The sequence below is a fragment of the Hevea brasiliensis genome, chromosome 15, assembly GCF_030052815.1.
Source record: "Hevea brasiliensis isolate MT/VB/25A 57/8 chromosome 15, ASM3005281v1, whole genome shotgun sequence".
NCBI lineage: Eukaryota > Viridiplantae > Streptophyta > Magnoliopsida > Malpighiales > Euphorbiaceae > Hevea > Hevea brasiliensis.
Window position 1 is genome coordinate 62,317,691 of NC_079507.1, and position 20,820 is coordinate 62,338,510.

The 20,820-nt window shown below is 36.8% G+C and overlaps 2 protein-coding genes across 2 annotated transcripts; one reads left to right on the forward strand and one right to left on the reverse strand.

Moving 5' to 3' along the window:
- The first annotated feature begins 225 nt into the window (after positions 1-225).
- On the forward strand, positions 226-2,865 carry LOC110671985 (phytoene synthase 2, chloroplastic). Its single transcript, XM_021834632.2, has 6 exons — positions 226-916; positions 1,038-1,088; positions 1,323-1,495; positions 1,586-1,821; positions 1,896-2,088; positions 2,311-2,865. The coding sequence occupies exons 1-6, from the start codon at positions 565-567 to the stop codon at positions 2,473-2,475; spliced, it is 1,170 nt and encodes a 389-aa protein (XP_021690324.1). The 5' UTR covers positions 226-564; the 3' UTR covers positions 2,476-2,865.
- Positions 2,866-3,111: 246 nt separating this feature from the next.
- On the reverse strand, positions 3,112-9,290 carry LOC110671976 (serine/threonine-protein phosphatase PP2A-2 catalytic subunit). Its single transcript, XM_021834615.2, has 11 exons — positions 8,942-9,290; positions 7,256-7,312; positions 7,014-7,097; positions 6,347-6,418; positions 5,717-5,788; positions 5,438-5,478; positions 4,430-4,496; positions 4,074-4,265; positions 3,893-3,982; positions 3,709-3,816; positions 3,112-3,621 (listed from the first exon to the last, which is right to left on the reverse strand). The coding sequence occupies exons 1-11, from the start codon at positions 9,032-9,034 to the stop codon at positions 3,556-3,558; spliced, it is 942 nt and encodes a 313-aa protein (XP_021690307.1). The 5' UTR covers positions 9,035-9,290; the 3' UTR covers positions 3,112-3,555.
- Positions 9,291-20,820: the final 11,530 nt, after the last annotated feature.

Here is a 20,820-nt window from a genome sequence, read left to right on the forward strand (position 1 = left end):
GTTAAATAATATACCTTTAATCAATATATCAAATCAGACTAGGCAGCAATTTTGATATATTATTTGTTAAAGATGGCATATTTTAGCCATTGATCATAAAAGGATGAATTTTTCTTTACATTTTAATTTTGTTTCATCCCTAATTAATATATGTATATATTCTCCTTCCATCTCAAATAATAATAATAATAATAAAGGTAAATTTTGCCTAGTAGATTTGTTAGCTTCCGATTTATTTCAACTCTTTTGTCATACACCTTGCTTGTGCAGCATGGACAACGCAAGAAACAAGAAGAAAGAACAAAACTTTTAACAGTTTCTTCACATAATGAAAGATTCATAGTAGAGACCAAAGAAAGCTACACAAGCAATTTGATATTCCTTGAAAGTTCACACGTAGTTTTGCTATTAAATCCTTGGCCCTAACTTGGGGGAAGAGAGAGAGAGAGAGAGTTGGAGGGCAAAAAGACCTATAATCTTCATATTCTTATGCTTTAGAGGGAATCCTGCAGGTTTCTTCTGAGCTTGTCATTCCTGAAAAGAAACTTGTTGAAAGATTGCCAGATGTGCTCAACATTTTCACTTGCAGCTGCTAAGCTTTGCTGCATAAAATCAAAGAAAGAGAGAAAATTCTTGCAACCAAAATTCATAGTTACAACAAGAGCAAGATCTCAAGTGATTACAGCTCCAAATAAATCATCAAGCGTCGCTACTACTACTACTCAGTTACTAAAACAAGGCATTCCTCATTCTGATCTTCATGTACGCGAAATTGTCGAGAGACAATCTCAGGCTTCTACCTGCTTAGGCCAGCAAGATGCCTGCAGAAAGCCAGAGTTCCATCCTTCGTATCTTGATGAAGCCTATGCAAGGTGCAGAAGCATTTGCGCCGAATACGCCAAGACTTTCTATCTAGGTTTGAACGTTTTCGGGGTTTCTTATATAATCTTAGAATGCAAATTCTTTTAGCAATGTATGCAGAGATCTGCATAAACTTTGAGACCAAAAATTGATGGTCATATTCTGTCTTAATGCAGGAACTTTGCTAATGACAAAAGAGCGACAGAAAGCCATATGGGCAATTTATGGTAAGCGTTTATTGATGCATATGTGGATTCAAGAACAGGGTTAATGTCTGATTTTGCAAGAAATTTAAGCAAGGTTATTGGTAGACAAAGATTTTATGAGCAAAAGAAGACTACTAAGATCGTATCCCAGTTCTCTTAGAACATGACAGAATTGAATCTACCTTTTCTTATGTTCAGAAGATCTATTAGAAGCTAAATATTTAGCCAAGAAGCTGAAATTATATTGTTCTGCAGTCTGGTGTAGGAGAACAGATGAACTGGTGGATGGTCCTATTGCTGTCCACATGAGCTCTGCTGTTCTTGACAGATGGGAAGAGAGACTTGAAGACATATTTGATGGACGCCCCTACGACATGCTTGATGCTGCTCTTACAGATACTGTTTTCAAGTTCCCTCTAGACATTAAGGTTTCGTTTTAAGATACTACCTAAAATCCTGAATTCAATTCCTTTCGTCAAGTACTTTCCATCTAACACAATATTTCTATTGTATCACAGCCTTTCAGAGACATGATTGAAGGTATGAGAATGGATACAAGGAAATTTCGGTACGAGAATTTTGAAGAGCTGTATCTTTACTGCTACTATGTTGCCGGAACTGTTGGTCTAATAACTGTTCCAGTAATGGGAATAGCACCAGAATCTTGTGTTTCTGCTCAAACTATCTATAACTCAGCACTTCATATGGGCATTGGAAATCAGCTCACAAACATTCTGAGAGATGTAGGAGAGGAGTAAGTCCTTTTCAATTCACTCACCACAAACATTCCCTGTACTATTGTGACCAATATTGTTTTTGTTGTGGCAGTGCTTTGAGAGGAAGAGTTTATCTTCCACAAGATGAGCTTGCACAGTTTGGATTATGCGATAAGGATGTTTTTGCAAGAAAGGTGAGTGATGGATGGAGAGAGTTCATGAAGGAGCAGATTACAAGAGCAAGATACTACTACAATCTTGCAGAGGAGGGAGCCTCACACCTGGACAAAGCTAGCCGTTGGCCGGTATATGCTTTTTCTCAAAAACATTCTTCTCAAATTCTATATTTTTAACCTTACAGAATTTATTATAGTTGAAAAGAGAATCATTTAATAATAAGATAAATATATTCAATTTAATTCCAATTTCCAAGTACGATATTAATTATCGACTGTAGAAAAATGTGAATTTTTGACAATAAGAATATGCTATAGCAAGAGTAAATAATTGTGGTTTGTGATGTGCAGGTGTGGTCATGCTTAATGTTGTACAGAAAAATCTTGGATGCAATTGAGGATAATGATTATGACAACTTGACAAAGAGAGCTTATGTTGGAAAGACTAAGAAGCTTCTCACCTTGCCCTTAGCATACACTAAAGCTCAATCACCACCTGCCCTGATCTTCCAATAACATCTTCTGCTAGAGTGAAAAAAGTAAATATTTGATTACTGAAATACTATACTTCAAGTGTGGGTGTTTGCCAATTTGATTATTGTTAGCATTTGAGACTTATGACCTATTGCAATGTAATTTCATTTGCTGTGTAGATCAAATCCACAGATTATTTTGTTTTCAAATAATTTCCTTCTTTTATTTTAAAAGAAAAATTAAAAAAATAAGGAATATAAACCTTTGAAATGGAAAGAAATGACTGCATTGTAAGATGACAAAAAATTTTATAATTAGCATAGCTCAAAGTTGATCCTTTCTCGTAATCCTTACAATAAGAAACGATTCCTACTGAAGTCATGACGTTTCTATTTTAAAACTTGCTAATTTTACTTTTTAAGTTTTGTTTGCCTTGTCTCCTGTGGCTCTATTTATGAAGCAGTTCTAACATTGAGAACTCCGCTCATCAGGGTCTACCGACTAATGAATCAGAGCGGTTGGACAAATCGAACTGTGAAATGGTCACAAAACCTGTTCAACTTTCCATTCAATTTTTGAAAACATTGGTTGGTTATTAAACCACAAAAATAGAACAATTAAAATGAAAAAAAAAAAAGGAAAGAAAATTAGGTGTAACATGTGCGAGCAAAAAAACTATGACGAAAATAACGGAAGCTGATATTCGAGAATGCTTGATTAGAACTACGGAAAGGACAAGTAAAAATAAAATAGAAACACCCATTATAAGTCCACTCAGTGTCACTCTACATATCCTCAAACCATCCCTTCTACAGAAAATTAAAAAAAAAAAAAAAATTAACAAGGATAAAGATCAAAAAAACAAAATCAAGGAAATGGGATGAAAGATGCCACATTGTTTGCTGGAAATGGTACATACGCAGCAATTGCTCGCCAGGCCCACTGCTTCCTCTTGTGGAAACCAAAGCATCATCAATGATAACAATCAAATAAAGGAAGCCTCACCTGCCATTATACATGATTTTCACCACCCAACTGCCACCATAGCGATTAAAATCTTAAATTTGAAGAAGCCCTCAATATGTAAACCAGCTAGGAGGCACTAGTCAGTTCCAGCTTAAATCATAGGAAGTAATCAGGTGTTCTTCGGGTAACATCTGGCTCTCCCCTCCTTGGAGCAGGCTCAAACTGCACATAAAAATTTAACAATTTTCAATCTATTACTTAAAACTAGAATCGTGGAACAATACATGCTTGATAATCAGAGAGACCAACCTGAATGAAAGTGTGACCCTTGCAGTCATCAACTTCCAATATGGATGCCATGTTTCCACAGCGATAACAATAGTTAGGTGCACTAAATATGGTAACCACCTTTTGTTCCTGTCAACATGATGGATATTAGTTAAGCAAACTAAGCAAACACCACACCAATTTAAGTGCCACATAAGAAACTTACATGACCCCAGTTATATCCTTCCATAACCAGCTGGTGAGCTCTAGCAATCAGCTTTAAGTTGTTTGTATGGTTAAATTGCTCAGATATGTCCTAACGAAAATAAAAATTAGCACATTCCGAAAAATACTTCATGCTCCAGGAGAAACAGAGAACAGCAATGAAAATAAGGCAAGTTTATTACTTGGCCAAAAGTATATCCAGCACCTCTTGGTGAGATACCCCAGCCACAGCGGTCATCAGGATCAGACCACAAAAGATCACACATCGGACCCTCATGGGGAACTTCTTGAACACGATCAAAATTACGTATGTTGTCAAGGGTTTCAATGGAAGGGGATAATCCACCATGGAGACAAAATATCTCTGATTCAACCTTTAAAGAAAACAAAGAGAACATATTACAAAAATATAAGATCTCAACAGAATATACTAAATTGCAAATTCTAAACATTGAACACAAATAGAGCACTCATTTTTTAAATAAATAGGTTAAATAATTTTTTAACTAATATTTATTTCACTTCCAGTACTACTCACCAATGCTGTCAGTGGAAAATAGTCGAACAAATCTGTAAAGATCTTCCAAACATTGGCATTGCCATACCTGCAAAAAATACAATAGAGATTATTACTCATGCATACTTGCAAATAAAAATGCTACTATCTAATCTGAACAATATAACAATGTGAACAAGCAGTTTACAAGTTTCACAACAGTACTGAGAGAACACATAAAATCGCACAAGTTATTCACTTAACAATAACCTATATTGACTTATTTTTAACAAAATACACACTCATTACAATCCATGTTCAGCACTTTGAACAATGTACATGTTAGAAAAGTTGCAGCATTTATTGAACATGTCATCCCATAATGATAAGGACCCATAACCCAAATAAGCTAAAGAAAACCTTTCCCATTATATATATATATATATATAATGGATTGTCTAGTTGAATTCTAAGCATTTCAAGAAAGTCACATGGTAATATGTTATTTGACTATGTAACTGATGGAAAACTTTAACCACTTGGAAACCCAATAAAAAATTATGGAAAATTTTCATATGACAGCAGAAGAACAAGAGGAATATAACGGAAGAAACCATCAAAGAATATGAATATATGATAAAAATCATGCTAAACTAGAAAAGGGAAATAAAAGTGGACAAAACAGAAAAAAGCAACAGCATATCACATGATATTTCATGCAAAATACGTAAAAATAAGATACCTATCCCATATTGATCACCTTTTCTGTAAAAACCCGATTGTCATTTTTTTCCCCTTTTCATGTTCATGTTTTTCATTATACAATTTCCATTTAATAGCAGCCTGTCACATTCTGGATAACTTTATCCGACCCCAATGTTCAAACTACATTAGAAACAAATCACCAACAATCGTCACAAAATAATCATTATATTCGAGCAAAACCTTCCAAATGAAACATCAAGGCTAAAAAACTAAGGATTATCAGGAAATATCTCAAACTAGAGGTTATTGAATACTTCATAACGCCATGAATTCAAAGGAACTCACTTCCGTAGGCATTCATCATAGAACCCATAAACTTGAGTAATCTGAAATGGAAAACAGAAATCCACTATCAGAAGAAAGATTTTGACGGAGACGAGTAATTTAAAAAGCACGGAAGCTCAGAAATCAGAATAATTTTAAACAATTATATCTAGCAGTTTAAATCCTGTCTAAAAAAAGTACTTCAACTAAAAAGTGAACCTTACAAGTAAATAAATTACAGATCCATGATCAGTACTTCAACCAAACTAGGAAATAATATAAGCACAATCTCAAGTTCACCTGACGACTTTCATGATTTCCCCGTAGAATGGTAATTCGTTGAGGATAACGCACCTTCAGAGCTACCAAAAGCTGAATTAATAAATTAATCAGTTGACTCAGTTCACAGTAACAGAAAAGCTTCAACAGGAAGAAAACTCAACGAGATAAATAGAAGCAAATTTATGAGGCAATATCTGGCATAATCCACATGCTACTTTCTCATCCCCAACCCTGGGACCCTTTAAGAGCACCATTTGTGTGCAACACCCAAAATAACAAGAAACACAAAGTCAACCACAGTAATAGCACATCCAGTACATAAAACAAACAAGGTACCAGTAGCCATGTTCCATGGTTAGAGAACAAAAGTACAATAGAAGACATAGTATTCAACACATTATGATTATGTATCAGCATAGTAAGTTGAATATGCATATGAATTTATTAAAAGAATGACAACAAGGCAAAGTTAACCAACAACTACATAGTATATTACATTTTCCAATTCCATTTGCAACTCCAACATCCATTCTACTATATTAGCACAGAATATAACCAAAGTAATAACACAGGCAAAAATAGAGAAAACATGTTGCATGCAAAACACATGAAAAGGGATGGAACTAAAACACCAAAAGTGAAACTTACCGTTACAGTTTCAACTGAGTAATAGCCACGGTCAACATAATCTCCCATGAACAAATAATTTGTATCTGGACACTACCACAAACCAGAATGAAACAAGAAATTAATATTATAATTTCAAGTGTGGATTTTTATGAAAATTATTTGATGAGCCAACAGAAACAGGAAAAAAAAGTACAAATATAAGATCTAGACCTAACAGAGGAAATCAGGACAGCAATACACAAATGATGATATTGAAGAGTACTCTTATATTGAAAAATGAAAAGATATTCAACAGGCTAAGGAATATCCAGTTATTGCCTTAGACAGTCCACAACATCACAATTAAAAACAGTCCCTTTCACAATGTGAGAGAACCATTAACTGAAAACATAAATGAGGTTGCAACACACTATACTATGTATAATAAAAAATAATAATAAATTAAAAAGAAACAGGGAGAGAAGAATATAAACAATTGGACAAAGAACAACAACAAATGAAACACAGTGAGCAAAATGTATCAATTTTCTAGTGATTATGAAATGAAGAAAAACCCAGAGAGTGGTGACCCCTGCAACAGCTAATTAATAAAAGGAAAAAAAAGAAAGGAACAATAATAACATCAGCTCTAATGATTAATTCCTTAGCAAATATTACAATAAGTACTCATAGATCAGAGAATTACCTTTCCTCCAATTCGAAAAAGTTCAGCAAGATCATGGAATTGACCATGGATATCACCACATATTGTAACAGGACTTTTAACAGGCTGTGGGGCAGAATGCCAAAAAGATTAGCAACATACAGGTCACTTTGCTTTCAAAATCAATCATTAATAGTACAACAAAGTATGAAGAGATAAGAAAAGATGCACACATGCAATTAAAACACATGGTAGTGATGAAATTGTAGAAGAAAAAAGAATACCTGAACATTGCTTTCTTCCATCAAAATCTCCTTAGCCTTTTCACACAACATCCTTACCTGAATCATAAAAGCTTAATCAGCGAAAAACTCCCAAGAATTTGCAGCATATAATAAAACACATTCTACTCTACAGTGAGAAAAACTGATCACTTAAATAAAAATATAAAACTTATAAATGCCACACTGGAAGGACATAAATGCTATAGATATCAACTTGCAACATGACAAAAGACAAGCTGTAAGATAAAAGCTCTCATTCAATAAAGGTGAATAGCTTATTGCCAAAACTATTTGTGTTCCTAGAATCCCCAAAATAGATACAGCAGTGCATGTTTTGTTCTAATCAATGAACAATCAAAGGAGATGCTTACCGCTTTGTGGTTCTATTTAGTTCAATCAAACCTTAAACTCACACATTCTGTGAATCTTTTTCATGTGAATTTATACAATATTAAGAAACTACAGTCATTTTGACTAAAATTAAAATATTTCTTTTATGTGGAGTTTTCTTTTTGGTTTTGGATGTAGAATCCTCAAGAGTAAAACCAAAGCAGGAACCTACATTTAGTAAGCATTTCATCCAACCAGCAAACAACCCAAGTTGGCCAAAATCCACTACTTTTTGGCAGGATTGACTTCAATCCATTGAGCTCATAAGGTATATTGGGTCCTTGAACTGCCCAACCCCACATCATTCCACTCAACCAGGCCTACCCCACATCATTCCACTCAACCAGGTTCCACCCACGCCAATTAACAGATGAGAGAGAGTATGAAACAGTGTTTGTGAAGCATCATTCCTACAGATATTCTAATCAAAATATCCAAGCAGCATTGTATCCGTTTCAGCACAAAACATGGACAGTTAATCCCCTTGGAATTAAGAAGAGCTAACAAAGTAGACATTCAATGAAATGGCACCAGAAAATGTTGTTTTCATTAGAGAAATAAGAACAGTAATCCTAGCTTATAGAGATATCTTCTAGGAATGGCAAGCAGCTTCTAATGCATAGAGACAAAATCATCTACCATTATCGGATTCAAAGTAAGGGATTGCTAAGAAATGGACACTTCTCGAACCAGATGTGTTCCGTGGTTATCCCTTGAACTCCATTAGTGTCCTAGATTTCGGCACTTTCACATCCGTCTTGAAACCAAAAACAACTAATCCAAATTACCACATTAAAATCAGCCTCTAGCAACTCGTCCAGGACTACATTGCCCATAAAGAATTGAACAAAACAACCTTTATTTTTCAAGTTAAAACGATCAAGGTATATGTAAATTTGGGTACAGCATCTTAAGGAGTCCAATTTGATAAGCAAAATTCAGCAGTCTCGTCTCAATTATCCCACATCAAATTAGTTTGAAGCTGTTCAAAATCAAAACCCATCTAAGGATCTAGTTCTTTCACATCCAAATCTGCTCCAAATTCCATGGTCCCCTCAAAATCCCACTCCAGATCCCTCAAAGTTAACCCCAAACACCTAAAAAAACAGATCACTCCACATAGAAGGCAAAAACAACCAGAAATGAACAAATTCCCCAACCTAACCAACGTAAACTCTAACAAACCATTACGGATCCGGACAATTTCCAAAAAAACAACCACAAAAATTACAAACTTAACCCAAAAGTCCGGGAGAAAATTTTAAGAAAAGGAAAATCGAAAATTAGGAGAAGTACCTCTTGCTCAGATAAGGGCTTGCACTGCATGAGCTGATTAATCTGCTCATCAAGGTTTCCATGCGCGTTCGCAGGGACCGAATCCAAGCTCATTTTCTTGTTGCCTCTTTGTTTAATCAGAGATCGAGATCCCTTCGATTTCAGGTTTTATTGTATGACCTAACCCTAGATTATTTCTCCCGAAGAATAATAAATTGAACCCTAGATTTCACTCTCTTCGAATTACTAGAGAGAGAAAATGAATAATTAGAGTTAGAGAGAGAATGTGAGAAAAGGAAGAGAAAGAAAAAGTATCTGCGGTGGTGAAGAAATAGAGAAAGCGCGCTCTCTCCGTCTTGTTTTGTTCGATAATCACCGCTCCTTTTTTTTTTTTGTAAATTTATTTTACTGGTTTTAAAATTTTTATATTTAAATCCCTTTCAAAAAACTAATTTATATTTAAATAATTCTATGATAGCATTAATATTATACGACATTTATAATAAAAAAAATATCTCTTTAATTTAAAATATTATAATAAAATTCATCTTGAAAATTATTAGCTTTTGAATGTGCTAAATCTGCACCTCAGCCGGTGATAACATGTTAAATATTTAAATATTTATTTAAAAAAAAAACATGTTAAATATTTAAATTAATCCGATATAATAAATCAACCTTAAAAATTAGATTGAATTACAAAAGCCAATTAATATATCCAGCTTTCAATAATGCTCTGGTTGACAAATATAAAACAAATAAAAAAAATCACTAAAAGAAAAAATAAATAACAAGCCGAATAAAAATATCATATTTTAAATATAATTTGATATACTTTTCTTTTAAGTGTAATATTTTTATTTTGCTTTCTTGAATGTGTTGTTTTGTTATGTACAATCTATCTTGTTTTGTAAATTAAAAATATATTAAAGGAACAAATCTTGTAGGTTGCATGACTTAAAAAAATCTTTCTTATTTTTATTTGATGAAAATGTAAATTTCTTATATAAAAAAATTTAAATTTATTTGGAATTTTTATTAAAATTATTATTGAGAAAAATAATTTTTTAAACATATGAATTAAATGTATTAAAATATAATTTAAGAAAATTAATAAATTTTAATTATTGTAATATTAAAATAATAAAATAATTTTTTTTAAAATATTTTAAATGAGCAATTTTAACCTTCAAATCTCAACATCAAATAAATACTTAATATTTATATAATTTGATGGAACTTAGTGATTTGATGGAACTTGGTAATTTTAATCAATTTATGTTATCACGTTTATAGTTTTTAAAAAGCTTCGTTGTAATATATTGTTGTAAATTATTTTATTATAATGTTATTTATATCACTAATGAGCAATGAACCGTCCACGAATGATAATATTTGAAAAAAATATATTGCAGTTATGAAATTATTTCGACTCACGGTTTGTTTACACGAGTTTATTGAGTCGAGTCTTAATTTAAAAATTAAGTTTTAAATGGGCTAATTTCGAGTTTAGTTTATCTATTAAGTGAAATTTTTATCTAGATTTTATATTTATATATTTAATAAGTGAATTCCACCATATATTTTATATATTAAATTTATAATAAATCAAATTTAAATAAAAAAATCTTTTATTATATATATAAATACGAAAGTCAATTTTGAGTTTAACTTGTTTACATTATAAATGATTTTAAGAAAAGTCAAACTTAATTAATCATGTAACACCTCTAATTTTTAAATTTATTATTTTTTGGTAAATATTGATATTTTATTTTATTTGAATTTTAGAAAATTATTTGAAATTTTTCGAATTTTAGAAATCGGATTCGATTTTTCGAAAATATAAACTTTGATGATTTTTTAAAAAATTAATTTAAATACCACGTGGCAAAACTAAAAATAAATTTGGAGTCTACGAATTTTTCTGAGTTTTCTGAAATTTTTTCGAAATTTTTGGACCTCGTTTTCGGTCCCAAGGCAGAGTAAAAAATTAAAAACTTTATATTCTGAATCGAACCGACAGAATCGAAAAGGACCGGATCGGACCAGTCGAATCGGACCGGCCTTTCTTCTTCCTTTTTCTTCTCCCTGCGCGCGTCCCGACCTTCCTCTCTCTCTCACCCGTTTTCTCTCTCCTCCCACCTCAACCCGCCGGCCAGCCGCCTCCCCCGCCACTCTAGCCCTCCGCGCGCACCTCTGCAGCCGCCCCAGCTCGTCGGCCGTCGCCTGGAGCGCCGGCAAGCGTCGCACGAAGCAACGCGACACGCAAGCACGCCTCTTCGTCTTTCCGGCCGATCCGGCCACCATTTGGGCCGGGTCTTGTGTCTAAACCCATCTACACCTCGAGAGCTTTCCATATACACCAAAAACACCAAAATCCATCGAGTGGTTTGTCTAATTTTTGTTCGGGAAGTTTTAGCCCATTTTAATTTTTGGGCTAGATTTCTTGCAAACCGTGAACCCCACGAGAAAACTGATAGTATCAGAGCGCTCCACTCGTCGAGAGCTTCGCGGCAATATAAATTTCAAAATTTTTCGACACCGTTTTTTGGTGAGTCCCACGGAACTTCGCAGTGTTTTTCCGAGTATTAAATAAGCTTAGAAAATTTCGTAAAATTTATGTACTAACCCCCGTGTTGTGGGCTTCGTGTAGGTATCTTCAATTCGTGGAAATTCGACAGTTGTCCGGGTCTGTGAATTTCCGGCCAGACAGACCGGCTACCGGAAAAGTCTCCGAATTGGATCGAGGTTTTGGCTACCCCACCATTGTCAAACGTCCCGAGCGCGTCCACGAAGTCGGAATCGGCATAGGTAAACCCGAACCTTACTTTATCGTAATTTTCTAGTGTTTAAATGGGATTAAAAATCCATAAAATATTCGTGGTAGTTCAGAAAATTATAATTTTTTTTGCAATAGCCTAGTAATATTGCTAAGGACTGCGGGTAAAGTTTTAGAATTTTTAGAGCTTATTTGGACAGTTTTTGCAAAAATGATCAATTATAAGGACTAAACTGTAAATTTACATATTGTGATTGAGGACTGTTTGGATGGGCCCAGGAGGGGCTGTGTGATGTGATTGAGTTGTGAGTGTATGATTTGTGAATATAGAAATGCGTTTTGAGCCATTTTGCAGGTTGGGTAGGTCCCAGGTATAGGGGAGACTTTCCCGGATTTTCGGCACGACTTAGGACGTATTTAGTTTTTTTCTTAGCTTGTATTGAGTCAAATTTATTAAATGATTGTAATAAAATTATAAGGTGAGCCGGGATAGCCTTCTTCCTCCGCCCAGCCGCCACAGTGACTGTTGTCAAGTCTGTGAGTAAAATATTAATTTTAATTGTAATTTTGATATTATTATATGTTTAAGTATGCCCATGCATCACTTATATGTATGTATCTATATAGTTAAACTCTAGGCACGTTTTATGTTGCATTCATAACTGTTAAAGTGCCATGGATGTTGTTGTGGTAATTTGAAGCAGTGTGCGTGCGTTGACGTGCGTGTGATGTGGTGTTGACTATGGATAGGACGGGTAGACACGGCTTGAGATCTTCACTAGGACCCAGTCCTTCGGGGTAGACACGGCTTGAGTTTTTCGCTGGGACCCCGATTTGGTTTATTAAGCGAAAGTCCGGCTTGAGTTCTTCACTGGCACAGGTTGGATTTAAGAGAGCTGTATAGGGGATCAGCTCCCATATATTATGATTGATATTACTTGGTGTGTGAGTGCTCCAAATTACCTTTTGCTGTTATGATGTGAAAATATTGCTGATGTTGCATTTCACTTTACAGGGTGCATTAGTTTTAGATAGTTATAGAGATTATGGTTAAAATTGATATTTTACTCTCTGAGTCGAACGCTCACTCCTGTTCAATATTTTTTTTCCAGGCCACAGGAGGATATTTTTGAGGTTAACCTGCTTTTCTCCCTCGCAGATCGTTTATTATTGTTTGTATAACCTGTTAACTTTAGAATTTTCGCATGTGTTATAAATATTTATTTGAATTGGGTCTGTAATATAAATTGTCAATGTGGACCTGTAAAGTTATTATTTTATGCATGTGTGTTAGGCTGGATGAGGGAGCTGAGCTCCCATTTATTTTATGTTGTTATGAGTATGTGAAGGGTGAGCTGAGCTCCCCAATTGATATATATTGTGTTTACAGGTCGGGTGAGTCAAAAACTCCCCGTTGAAAGGTCCATTTTATGGCCGGACTCTCTCTAGTTGAATTCTTGAAATTGGGCCCAAATGGGCCTTAGAGTTGGGTTAAGGAATAGTTAGGCTTACTAGGGGCCTTGGGGGCTTTAGGCTGGCCCAGGTCCTAGTGCCGATCCGGCCCATAGGTTGAGTTGTGACAAATGTGGTATTAGAGCTTAGGCTTTAGATTCTTAGGGATTGTTTGTCTAAAGTATTGGGAAGAGTCTACTAGGAGTCACAAGCGGAAAATAGGGTCCATATTCGTCTTGCATTGTCATATTTGCTTATAGTTTCTGCTTTTATATAATTATGTATAAATATGAGTCTATAAAGCTGTGTAACATGTTGTTTAGAATATTATGGGCTAATGCTGCTGAATTTCAGGAAGGCATAGAAGCAGGAGAGCTGTCACTGCACCAGAACCAGATGTGCCTAACGAGGTGTCAGCATAGGATGAGGCACCTGCCCCGAGGAGGCGGGGTAGGAGGCCAAGAGCTGCTCAAGTAGAAGAGCAGCTGCCACCAGTTCAGGATCAGTCTTTTATGGCACAGGGTCCCATGGACCCAATGGCAGCTACTCTAGCTGGGTTGCAGAGAACCATCGATATGATGGCGCAGTATATGGTCCAACCTCCACAGTAGCAGCAGTCCACCGTACCAAAAGGGGAACCTTACAAACAGATAATCAATTTCAAGAAGTTGGTGCCTGGTACTTATGATGTGTCAGATGATGCCTATCGAATTTTGGATTCCTGTAGACAGGCAGGAACATAATTGCAGTTGATTGACAAAAGACTTATAGAGTGTATGCAGCATGTCATGGGGCCTATGCCTAGACAATGGATGAATGACTACATATTACCTCGGATTGAGGGTTTGTCATGGACTCAGTTTATGGAACTGTTCATCAACCGGTTTGTACCAGAAAGTTTCAAATATCAAAAGCAGTGGGCCTTTGAGGCCTTAAGACAGAATGGCAGGTCTGTAGATGAATATGCTACAAAATTTCTGGAATTGAGCAGGATGCCCCTACAGCAGTAGCTACAGAAACTATGAAGGTGAAGAGATTCCTAAAGGGGCTTGACAGGAGGTATGCAAACCTGGCCATGATGTCGGATCAGTCTTTTGATGTGGTGATTGATCGAGCCAGACAGATTGAGATTAGCTATGCTGTGGATGACAGCGGAAGAGCAAAGAAAAACAGAGCAGAGGATTCTTCAGGTGTTCCCCATATGGGTGCTCCAGATAGTGGTGGCCAAAGTAATTACAGAGGAAGAAGTAGGAACAAGAAGAGTGGTTTTAGACACAAATCCCGAGGGTTCGGACCGAGTGCGGATCGGCGGTGGTCACAGATCGAGTCAAGTGATTCTAGGTGCAGGTCGAGGATCTTCCTTGGCACCTTGTGTACGGTGTGGAAGAGGACATTCAGGACCCTGTATGATGGGTTCAGGAGTATGCTTCAGGTGTGGCCAACCAGGTCACTTTGCTAGGGAATGCCCCGTGTTCAGTGAGTCACAGATGGGGTCACAGGGTTCTGTTGCAAATGTTCCTCATCAGTTGTATCCTGGTGCTTCTAGCATGGCAGGCAGTCAGTTCAGTGGCCAATAGGGCCGAGGACAAGGGGGACGTGGATTTGGAGGCAGATCAGGAGGTAGAAGTCAGTATCAAGGTTCTGCCACTCAGGGTAGGGGTCAAGCTCGAGTTTTTACCCTGACCCACCAGGATGCTCAGGCTTCCAATGCAATTGTGGCAGGTGTTCTTCTGGTCTGTTCCTATGAGGCTCGTGTTTTAATAGATCCGAGTGCTACGCACTCATTTGTCTCCCCTGTGTTTGCCATGAGATTGGGTAGAAACCCTACCACTTTAGAATGCCCTTTGTTTGTAGCTACCCCACTTAGTGACAACATAGATGTAGATATGGTTTTTTCTGGTAGCCCAGTAGTAGTGAATGGAAAGATCCTCCCAGCAGACTTGGTTCCTCTACTAGTAATGGATTTTTGATGTAATATTGGGAATGGATTGGTTGGCAACTCATTATGCCACTTTAGACTACAGGAACAAAAAGGTGTATTTCCAAATACCTGGTGTGGAAGAATTTAGTTTTGATGGTAACAGGAGCGTGGCTCCATATAATTTGGTGTCAGCAATTAGTGCAAGAAAAATGTTAAGGCGTGGATGTCAAGGATATTTGGCATTGGTAAGAGATACATCTGTAGAAGGTGTCAACATGGAAAATGTTCCTGTTGTTAGAGAATTCATGGACGTCTTCCCTGAGGAGCTTCCAGGGTTGCCACCAGGAAGGGAAATAGAGTTTTGCATTGATGTTGTGTCGGGTACGAACCCCATATTAATGCCGCCTTACAGGATGGCACCAGCAGAATTGAAAGAGTTAAAGGAGAAACTACAGGAGCTTCTGGACAAGGGTTTCATACGTCCAAGCACTTCACCCTGGGGTGCTCCTGTGCTATTTGTAAGAAATAAAGATGGGCCATTGAGGTTGTGTATTGACTATAGACAGCTGAACAAGGTAACTGTGAAGAACAAGTATCCACTTCCTCGGATCGATGACCTGTTTGATCAGCTCCAAGGGGCTAGATTCTTTCCCAAGATAGACCTGCGATCAGGCTACCATCAGTTGAGAATCAGGAATGAGGACATGTCCAAAACAGCATTCAGGACAAGATATGGTCATTATGAGTTCTTGGTGATGTCTTTTGGACTCACTAATGCACCAGCAGCCTTTATGGACTTGATGAACTGGGTGTTCGAGCCATTTTTGGACCGTTTTGTCATCGTATTCATAGATGACATTTTGGTATACTCTTGGACCGAGGAGGAACATGTGTTGCACTTGAGAATGGTGTTGCAGACTTTGAGGGAGCACCAGCTATATGCCAAAATTTCAAAGTGTTAATTTTGGCTAGAAAGCATCTCATTCTTGGGACACGTGGTTTCTAGTTAAGATATTCAAGTGGATCCCAAGAAAATTGAAGCTGTAACTGATTGGCTTAGGCCTACAATAGTCACTAAGGTGTGAAGTTTTCTGGGCCTAGCTGGCTACTATAGGCATTTTGTGCATGACTTTTCCAGGATAGCAGCTCCCCTAACTAAGTTGACTCAGAAAAATATTCCATTCATTTGGACAGATGACTGTGAGAAAAGTTTCCAGAAGCTTAAGGAGTGTTTAACCACCGCCCCTGTGTTGACACTACCTATGAGTGGTGAAGGATATACCGTGTACTGTGATGCCTCCAGAGTTGGCTTAGGGTGTGTTTTAATGCAGAATGGAAAAGTAGTAGCTTATGCTTCAAGGCAGCAAAAGAGGCATGAGCAGAACTACCCCACCCATGATTTGGAAATTATAGTCTTTGTACTAAAAATCTGGAGACACTACCTGTATGGTGAAGTGTGTGAGATATACACCGACCATAAGAGTTTGAAGTACATCTTCCAACAGAGGGATTTAAACTTGAGACAGAGGAGATGGATGGAGCTTCTGAAATACTATGATTGCACTATCCAGTACCACCTTGGGAAGGCCAATGTAGTAGCAGATGCTTTGAGCAGAAAATCTTCTGGTAGCTTGGAGCATATTTCAGCAGAAAAGAGACCGTTGATTCTGGAAGTACATAAGTTGATGGATCAAGGTTTAATCCTAGATCTTTCAGATGAGGGGTTATTGTTAGCTCATTTTTCAGTGAGGCCAGACTTGCAAGACAGAGTTAGAGTTTCCCAGTACAGAGACCAACAATTGATGAAGATCATAGAAAGAGTACAGTAAGGTGAAGGTGGAGAGTTTGGATTTGCCAATGATGGCGCCCTTTGTAAGGTTCTAGGATATGTGTGCCCGATGTGGACAATCTCAGAAATGAAATCATGCGAGAGGCACACTATACACTGTACAGTGTCCACCCAGGTTCCACCAAGATATACCATGATGTGAAAGATAGCTATTGGTGGAATGGCATGAAGAGAGACATAGCAGACTTTGTGTCCAAGTGCTGACTTGTCAGAAGGTGAAGTTTGAACACCAGAGACCGTCAAGGAAGCTGCAAGAGCTCCCTATCCCAGAATGGAAGTGGGAAATAATTACCATGGATTTTGTGACTGAGTTGCCTTGTACCACGCGAGGATATGATTCAATATGGATAATTGTAGACCGCTTAACTAAATCAGCTCATTTCTTGCCTGTGAAGACTACATATTCTGTGGCACAGTACGCCTGGCTCTACATTCGAGAAATAGTCAGATTGCATGGAGTTCCTGCTTCCATAATATCTGACAGAGGGCCCCAATTCACTTCTCGGTTTAGAGGAAGTTGCAGGAGGCACTTGGCACACAGTTGAACTTTAGTACTAATTTCCACCCTCAGACAGACGGACAGTCCAAAAGGACAATCCAAACACTGAAAGACATGCTTCGCATGAGTGTTTTGGATTTTGGAGGTCAATGGGATGACCAGCTAGCTTTGGTGGAGTTTGCCTACAACAACAGTTACCATTCCAGCATAGGGATGGCACCCTATGAGGCATTATATGGAAAAAAGTGTAGGTCTCCTATGTGTTGGACGGAAATGGGAGAAGCGAAGGTGCATGATGTAGACCTAGTACAGTACATTTCAGAGATAGTTCCTTTAATCAGGGAACGATTGAAAACAGCTTTCAGTAGGCAGAAGAGTTATGCAGACCCTAGACGGAGGGATGTGGAGTTTACAGTAGGCGACTATGTATTCCTAAAGGTTTCTCCAATAAAGGGAGTCATGAGATTTGGAAATAAGGGCAAGTTGGCACCTCGGTATATTGGACCTTTCGAGGTTACTGATAGAGTTTGAGCAGTTGCCTACCAGTTAGAGCTATCACCCAACCTTTCTCATGTTCATCCTGTATTTCACATCTCCATGCTCAGAAAATACATTTCTGATCCTTCCCATGTGCTACAATCGGATATAATAGAGCTAAAAGAAAACTTGACGTTTGAGGAGCAACCTGTAGCCATAGTGGACTACCAAGTGAGGCAGCTAAGATCAAAACAGATCCCTATGGTTAAGGTTTTGTGGAGGAGCCAGTCAGTGGAAGAGTGCACCTGGGAGTCAGAACGGGACATGCGTAGCAAGTACCCTTATCTATTCAATGTATAATCCTGTACTTTATTATGCCTTGTGTAAAATTCGATGATGAATTTTCTGTAAGGGGGGAAGAATGTAACACCCCTAATTTTTAAATTTATTATTTTTGGGTAAATATTACTATTTTATTTTATTTTAATTTTAGAAAATTATTTGAAATTTTTTAGATTTTAGAAATCAGGTTTGATTTTCCAAAAATATAAACTTTGATGATTTTTAAAAAAATTAATTTAAAGTCCATGTGGCAAAACTAAAAATATATTTGGAGTCTACGAATTTTTCTGAGTTTTCTGAAATTTTTTCAGAATTTTTGGATCTCGTTTTCGGTCCCAAGGCAGAGTAAAAAATTCAAAATTTTGTATTCTGAATCAAACCGGCTGAATCGAACCGGACCAGATCGAATCAGTCGAATCGAACCGGCCTTTCTTCTTCCTTTTTCTTCTCCCCGCGCGCGTCCCAACCTTCCTCTCTCTCTCACCCGTTTTCTCTCTCCTCCTACCCCAGCCCATCGGCTAGCCGCCTCCCCCGCCACCCCAGCCCCCCGGCGCACCTCCCCAGCCGCCCCAGCTCGCTAGCTACCGCTTGGAGTGTCACACCTTACCCCTCTGTAAGGCATAACATGATCCCGTAGAATACTTAATGAACTACCGAACTTCACCTACCAATAACTCATTAAGTACCCTATAAGGGATTTTAAAACAATTTTCTTATATTTTGGAAGTGGTGAGCATTTTGATAAGAATTTAAAATCATTTATTCAAGTTTAAATACTAATAAAAATTTTTGTCCATTTTAATTTTGTCGCAAATTTTATAAAAATTTTGACAGAGTTCTGTTTGTTTTTGGAGGAAACCATTCTTCAATTACCTGAGAAAAACACTCCCAAAATGTTTCACAACTCCCAACCACCAATAATTCTCAAATCAATTCAATTCAAGGCACTTCAACTAATTTCACAATACAAATCAAGGTTTCTCATCTCAAAATATTTAATATTTCCATTCACAAGGCATAAAGCAGAAAATCCATATGAACAAATATTAAATTTACAGAAAAGAATCCAAAATAATATTGATACAATTTATTTACAACTGCTCAACTACATTGATACAAATAACATTTCTATATTTACATCAAGATTATCTACAAGGGTATAAAATAATACCCATACAAAATGATCAGAGTAGTCCTCAATTTAACAGCAGCTCACTCTGCTGCTTTCTCCTTGCTCTTATCTGCGACAGCAAAATAAGCTATCGCTGAGTATAAAAATACTCAGTGGTGCACAATAAAAATTTAAAATGCAATAAATAAATCATTCATTGCCAAACACAATTTAAATGTTTCTCAATCACATTTCACAAATATTAAAGTTCATAATAACATCATTTTGTCAAATAATCTATTAAACACAGTTTAGTCAAATAATTTCATAAACACAGTGTTGCCAAAGTCATACACAACTTAAGCAATGACACAAAATTTCCGATCAATGCCGTGTTGTATACCACGACAAAGCAATCTCAACCCTATTAATCGAAATCAATGAGGGAGGTGGCTAGCTAGCTAATGAGTACTCATCCGATCTACAACCTCAACTGGCAACCCAGAGAGGGAGAAAAATAAACGATCTCAACCCCATAAATGGAGGAGGAATAATAAGTAACTGTCATGCTAAGTGTGAATCAAAAATCCATTTCAAACATTTCATTCAAATATTGCATACAAAAATCAAATCAATTTCCAAAGTTACAATTTGGTCACAAGGTGGCAACACAAAAGTTCATAAATTCATAATGTGTACTAAATCAATTTTTCAATGATAAAATGCTTAAATAAGGTTTATTGTGCACAAACCTCAAGCGAGTCGTCCCTTAGCCTCGACTCGGTTCCTCGGGTTCCTTCTCGATATTCTTTTCAACTGAAACACACAATTTTACAATGTTTCAGTACTAGAACTTAACATAAATCCAAAATAAATTTAGCTTCACAATTACCTAGCTCTAACGTGCTAAATTCGACGTTCTTTAAATTTTGTTTTTCGGGTTACTATTCACTGCACTATTCATATCAAATAGTTGACTTTCTAAGGCTTAATAGGTATGGGAATTCCAACTTCACCCACATACCACATTTTGGTCACTAAACTTGTTGGTTTTGGTCATTTTCTCAAAGCTTAGGTCATTTTGGCAAAATTGCCAATTTTCAGTTTTGGTGCTCCGAAGTTGCACTGTTCCATTGGTCAATCTACTGTTGGAATTTGGCAAAACTTCCTTCATAGAAAATGTTCCTTATTGTCTTAAGTGTATTCTCATTTTTGGATCACCCCAATCGGAGTTTTGTAGCTCAAGTTATAGACAAAATACAGTTACTGTTCACGTGCACTGTTCATACTGCAATTATGGTTCTGGCAGATTTTTAGTCCAACTTTGTTCAGTAATTTGATCGAGTTAAGTCCATAATTTGATCTAATTTCCTTCATACGAAATGTTCTACTATGTCTTAGATTTCCATCGGTTCAATATTCACCTAAATCGGAGTTTTCTAGAGAGAGTTATAACCATTGGAACTT

Coding starts and splice junctions, on each gene's coding strand:
- LOC110671985 (XM_021834632.2), top strand. CDS start 565: ATGTGCTCAACATTTTCACTTGCAGCTGCTAAGCTTTGCTGCATAAAA. Junction 1,822..1,895: donor CTGAGAGATGTAGGAGAGGA/GTAAGTCCTTTT, acceptor TTGTTGTGGCAG/TGCTTTGAGAGGAAGAGTTT. Junction 2,089..2,310: donor ACAAAGCTAGCCGTTGGCCG/GTATATGCTTTT, acceptor TGTGATGTGCAG/GTGTGGTCATGCTTAATGTT.
- LOC110671976 (XM_021834615.2), bottom strand. CDS start 9,034: ATGAGCTTGGATTCGGTCCCTGCGAACGCGCATGGAAACCTTGATGAG. Junction 6,419..7,013: donor TTTTTCGAATTGGAGGAAAG/GTAATTCTCTGA, acceptor GGTTTGTGGTAG/TGTCCAGATACAAATTATTT. Junction 5,789..6,346: donor ACTCAGTTGAAACTGTAACG/GTAAGTTTCACT, acceptor TTATTAATTCAG/CTTTTGGTAGCTCTGAAGGT.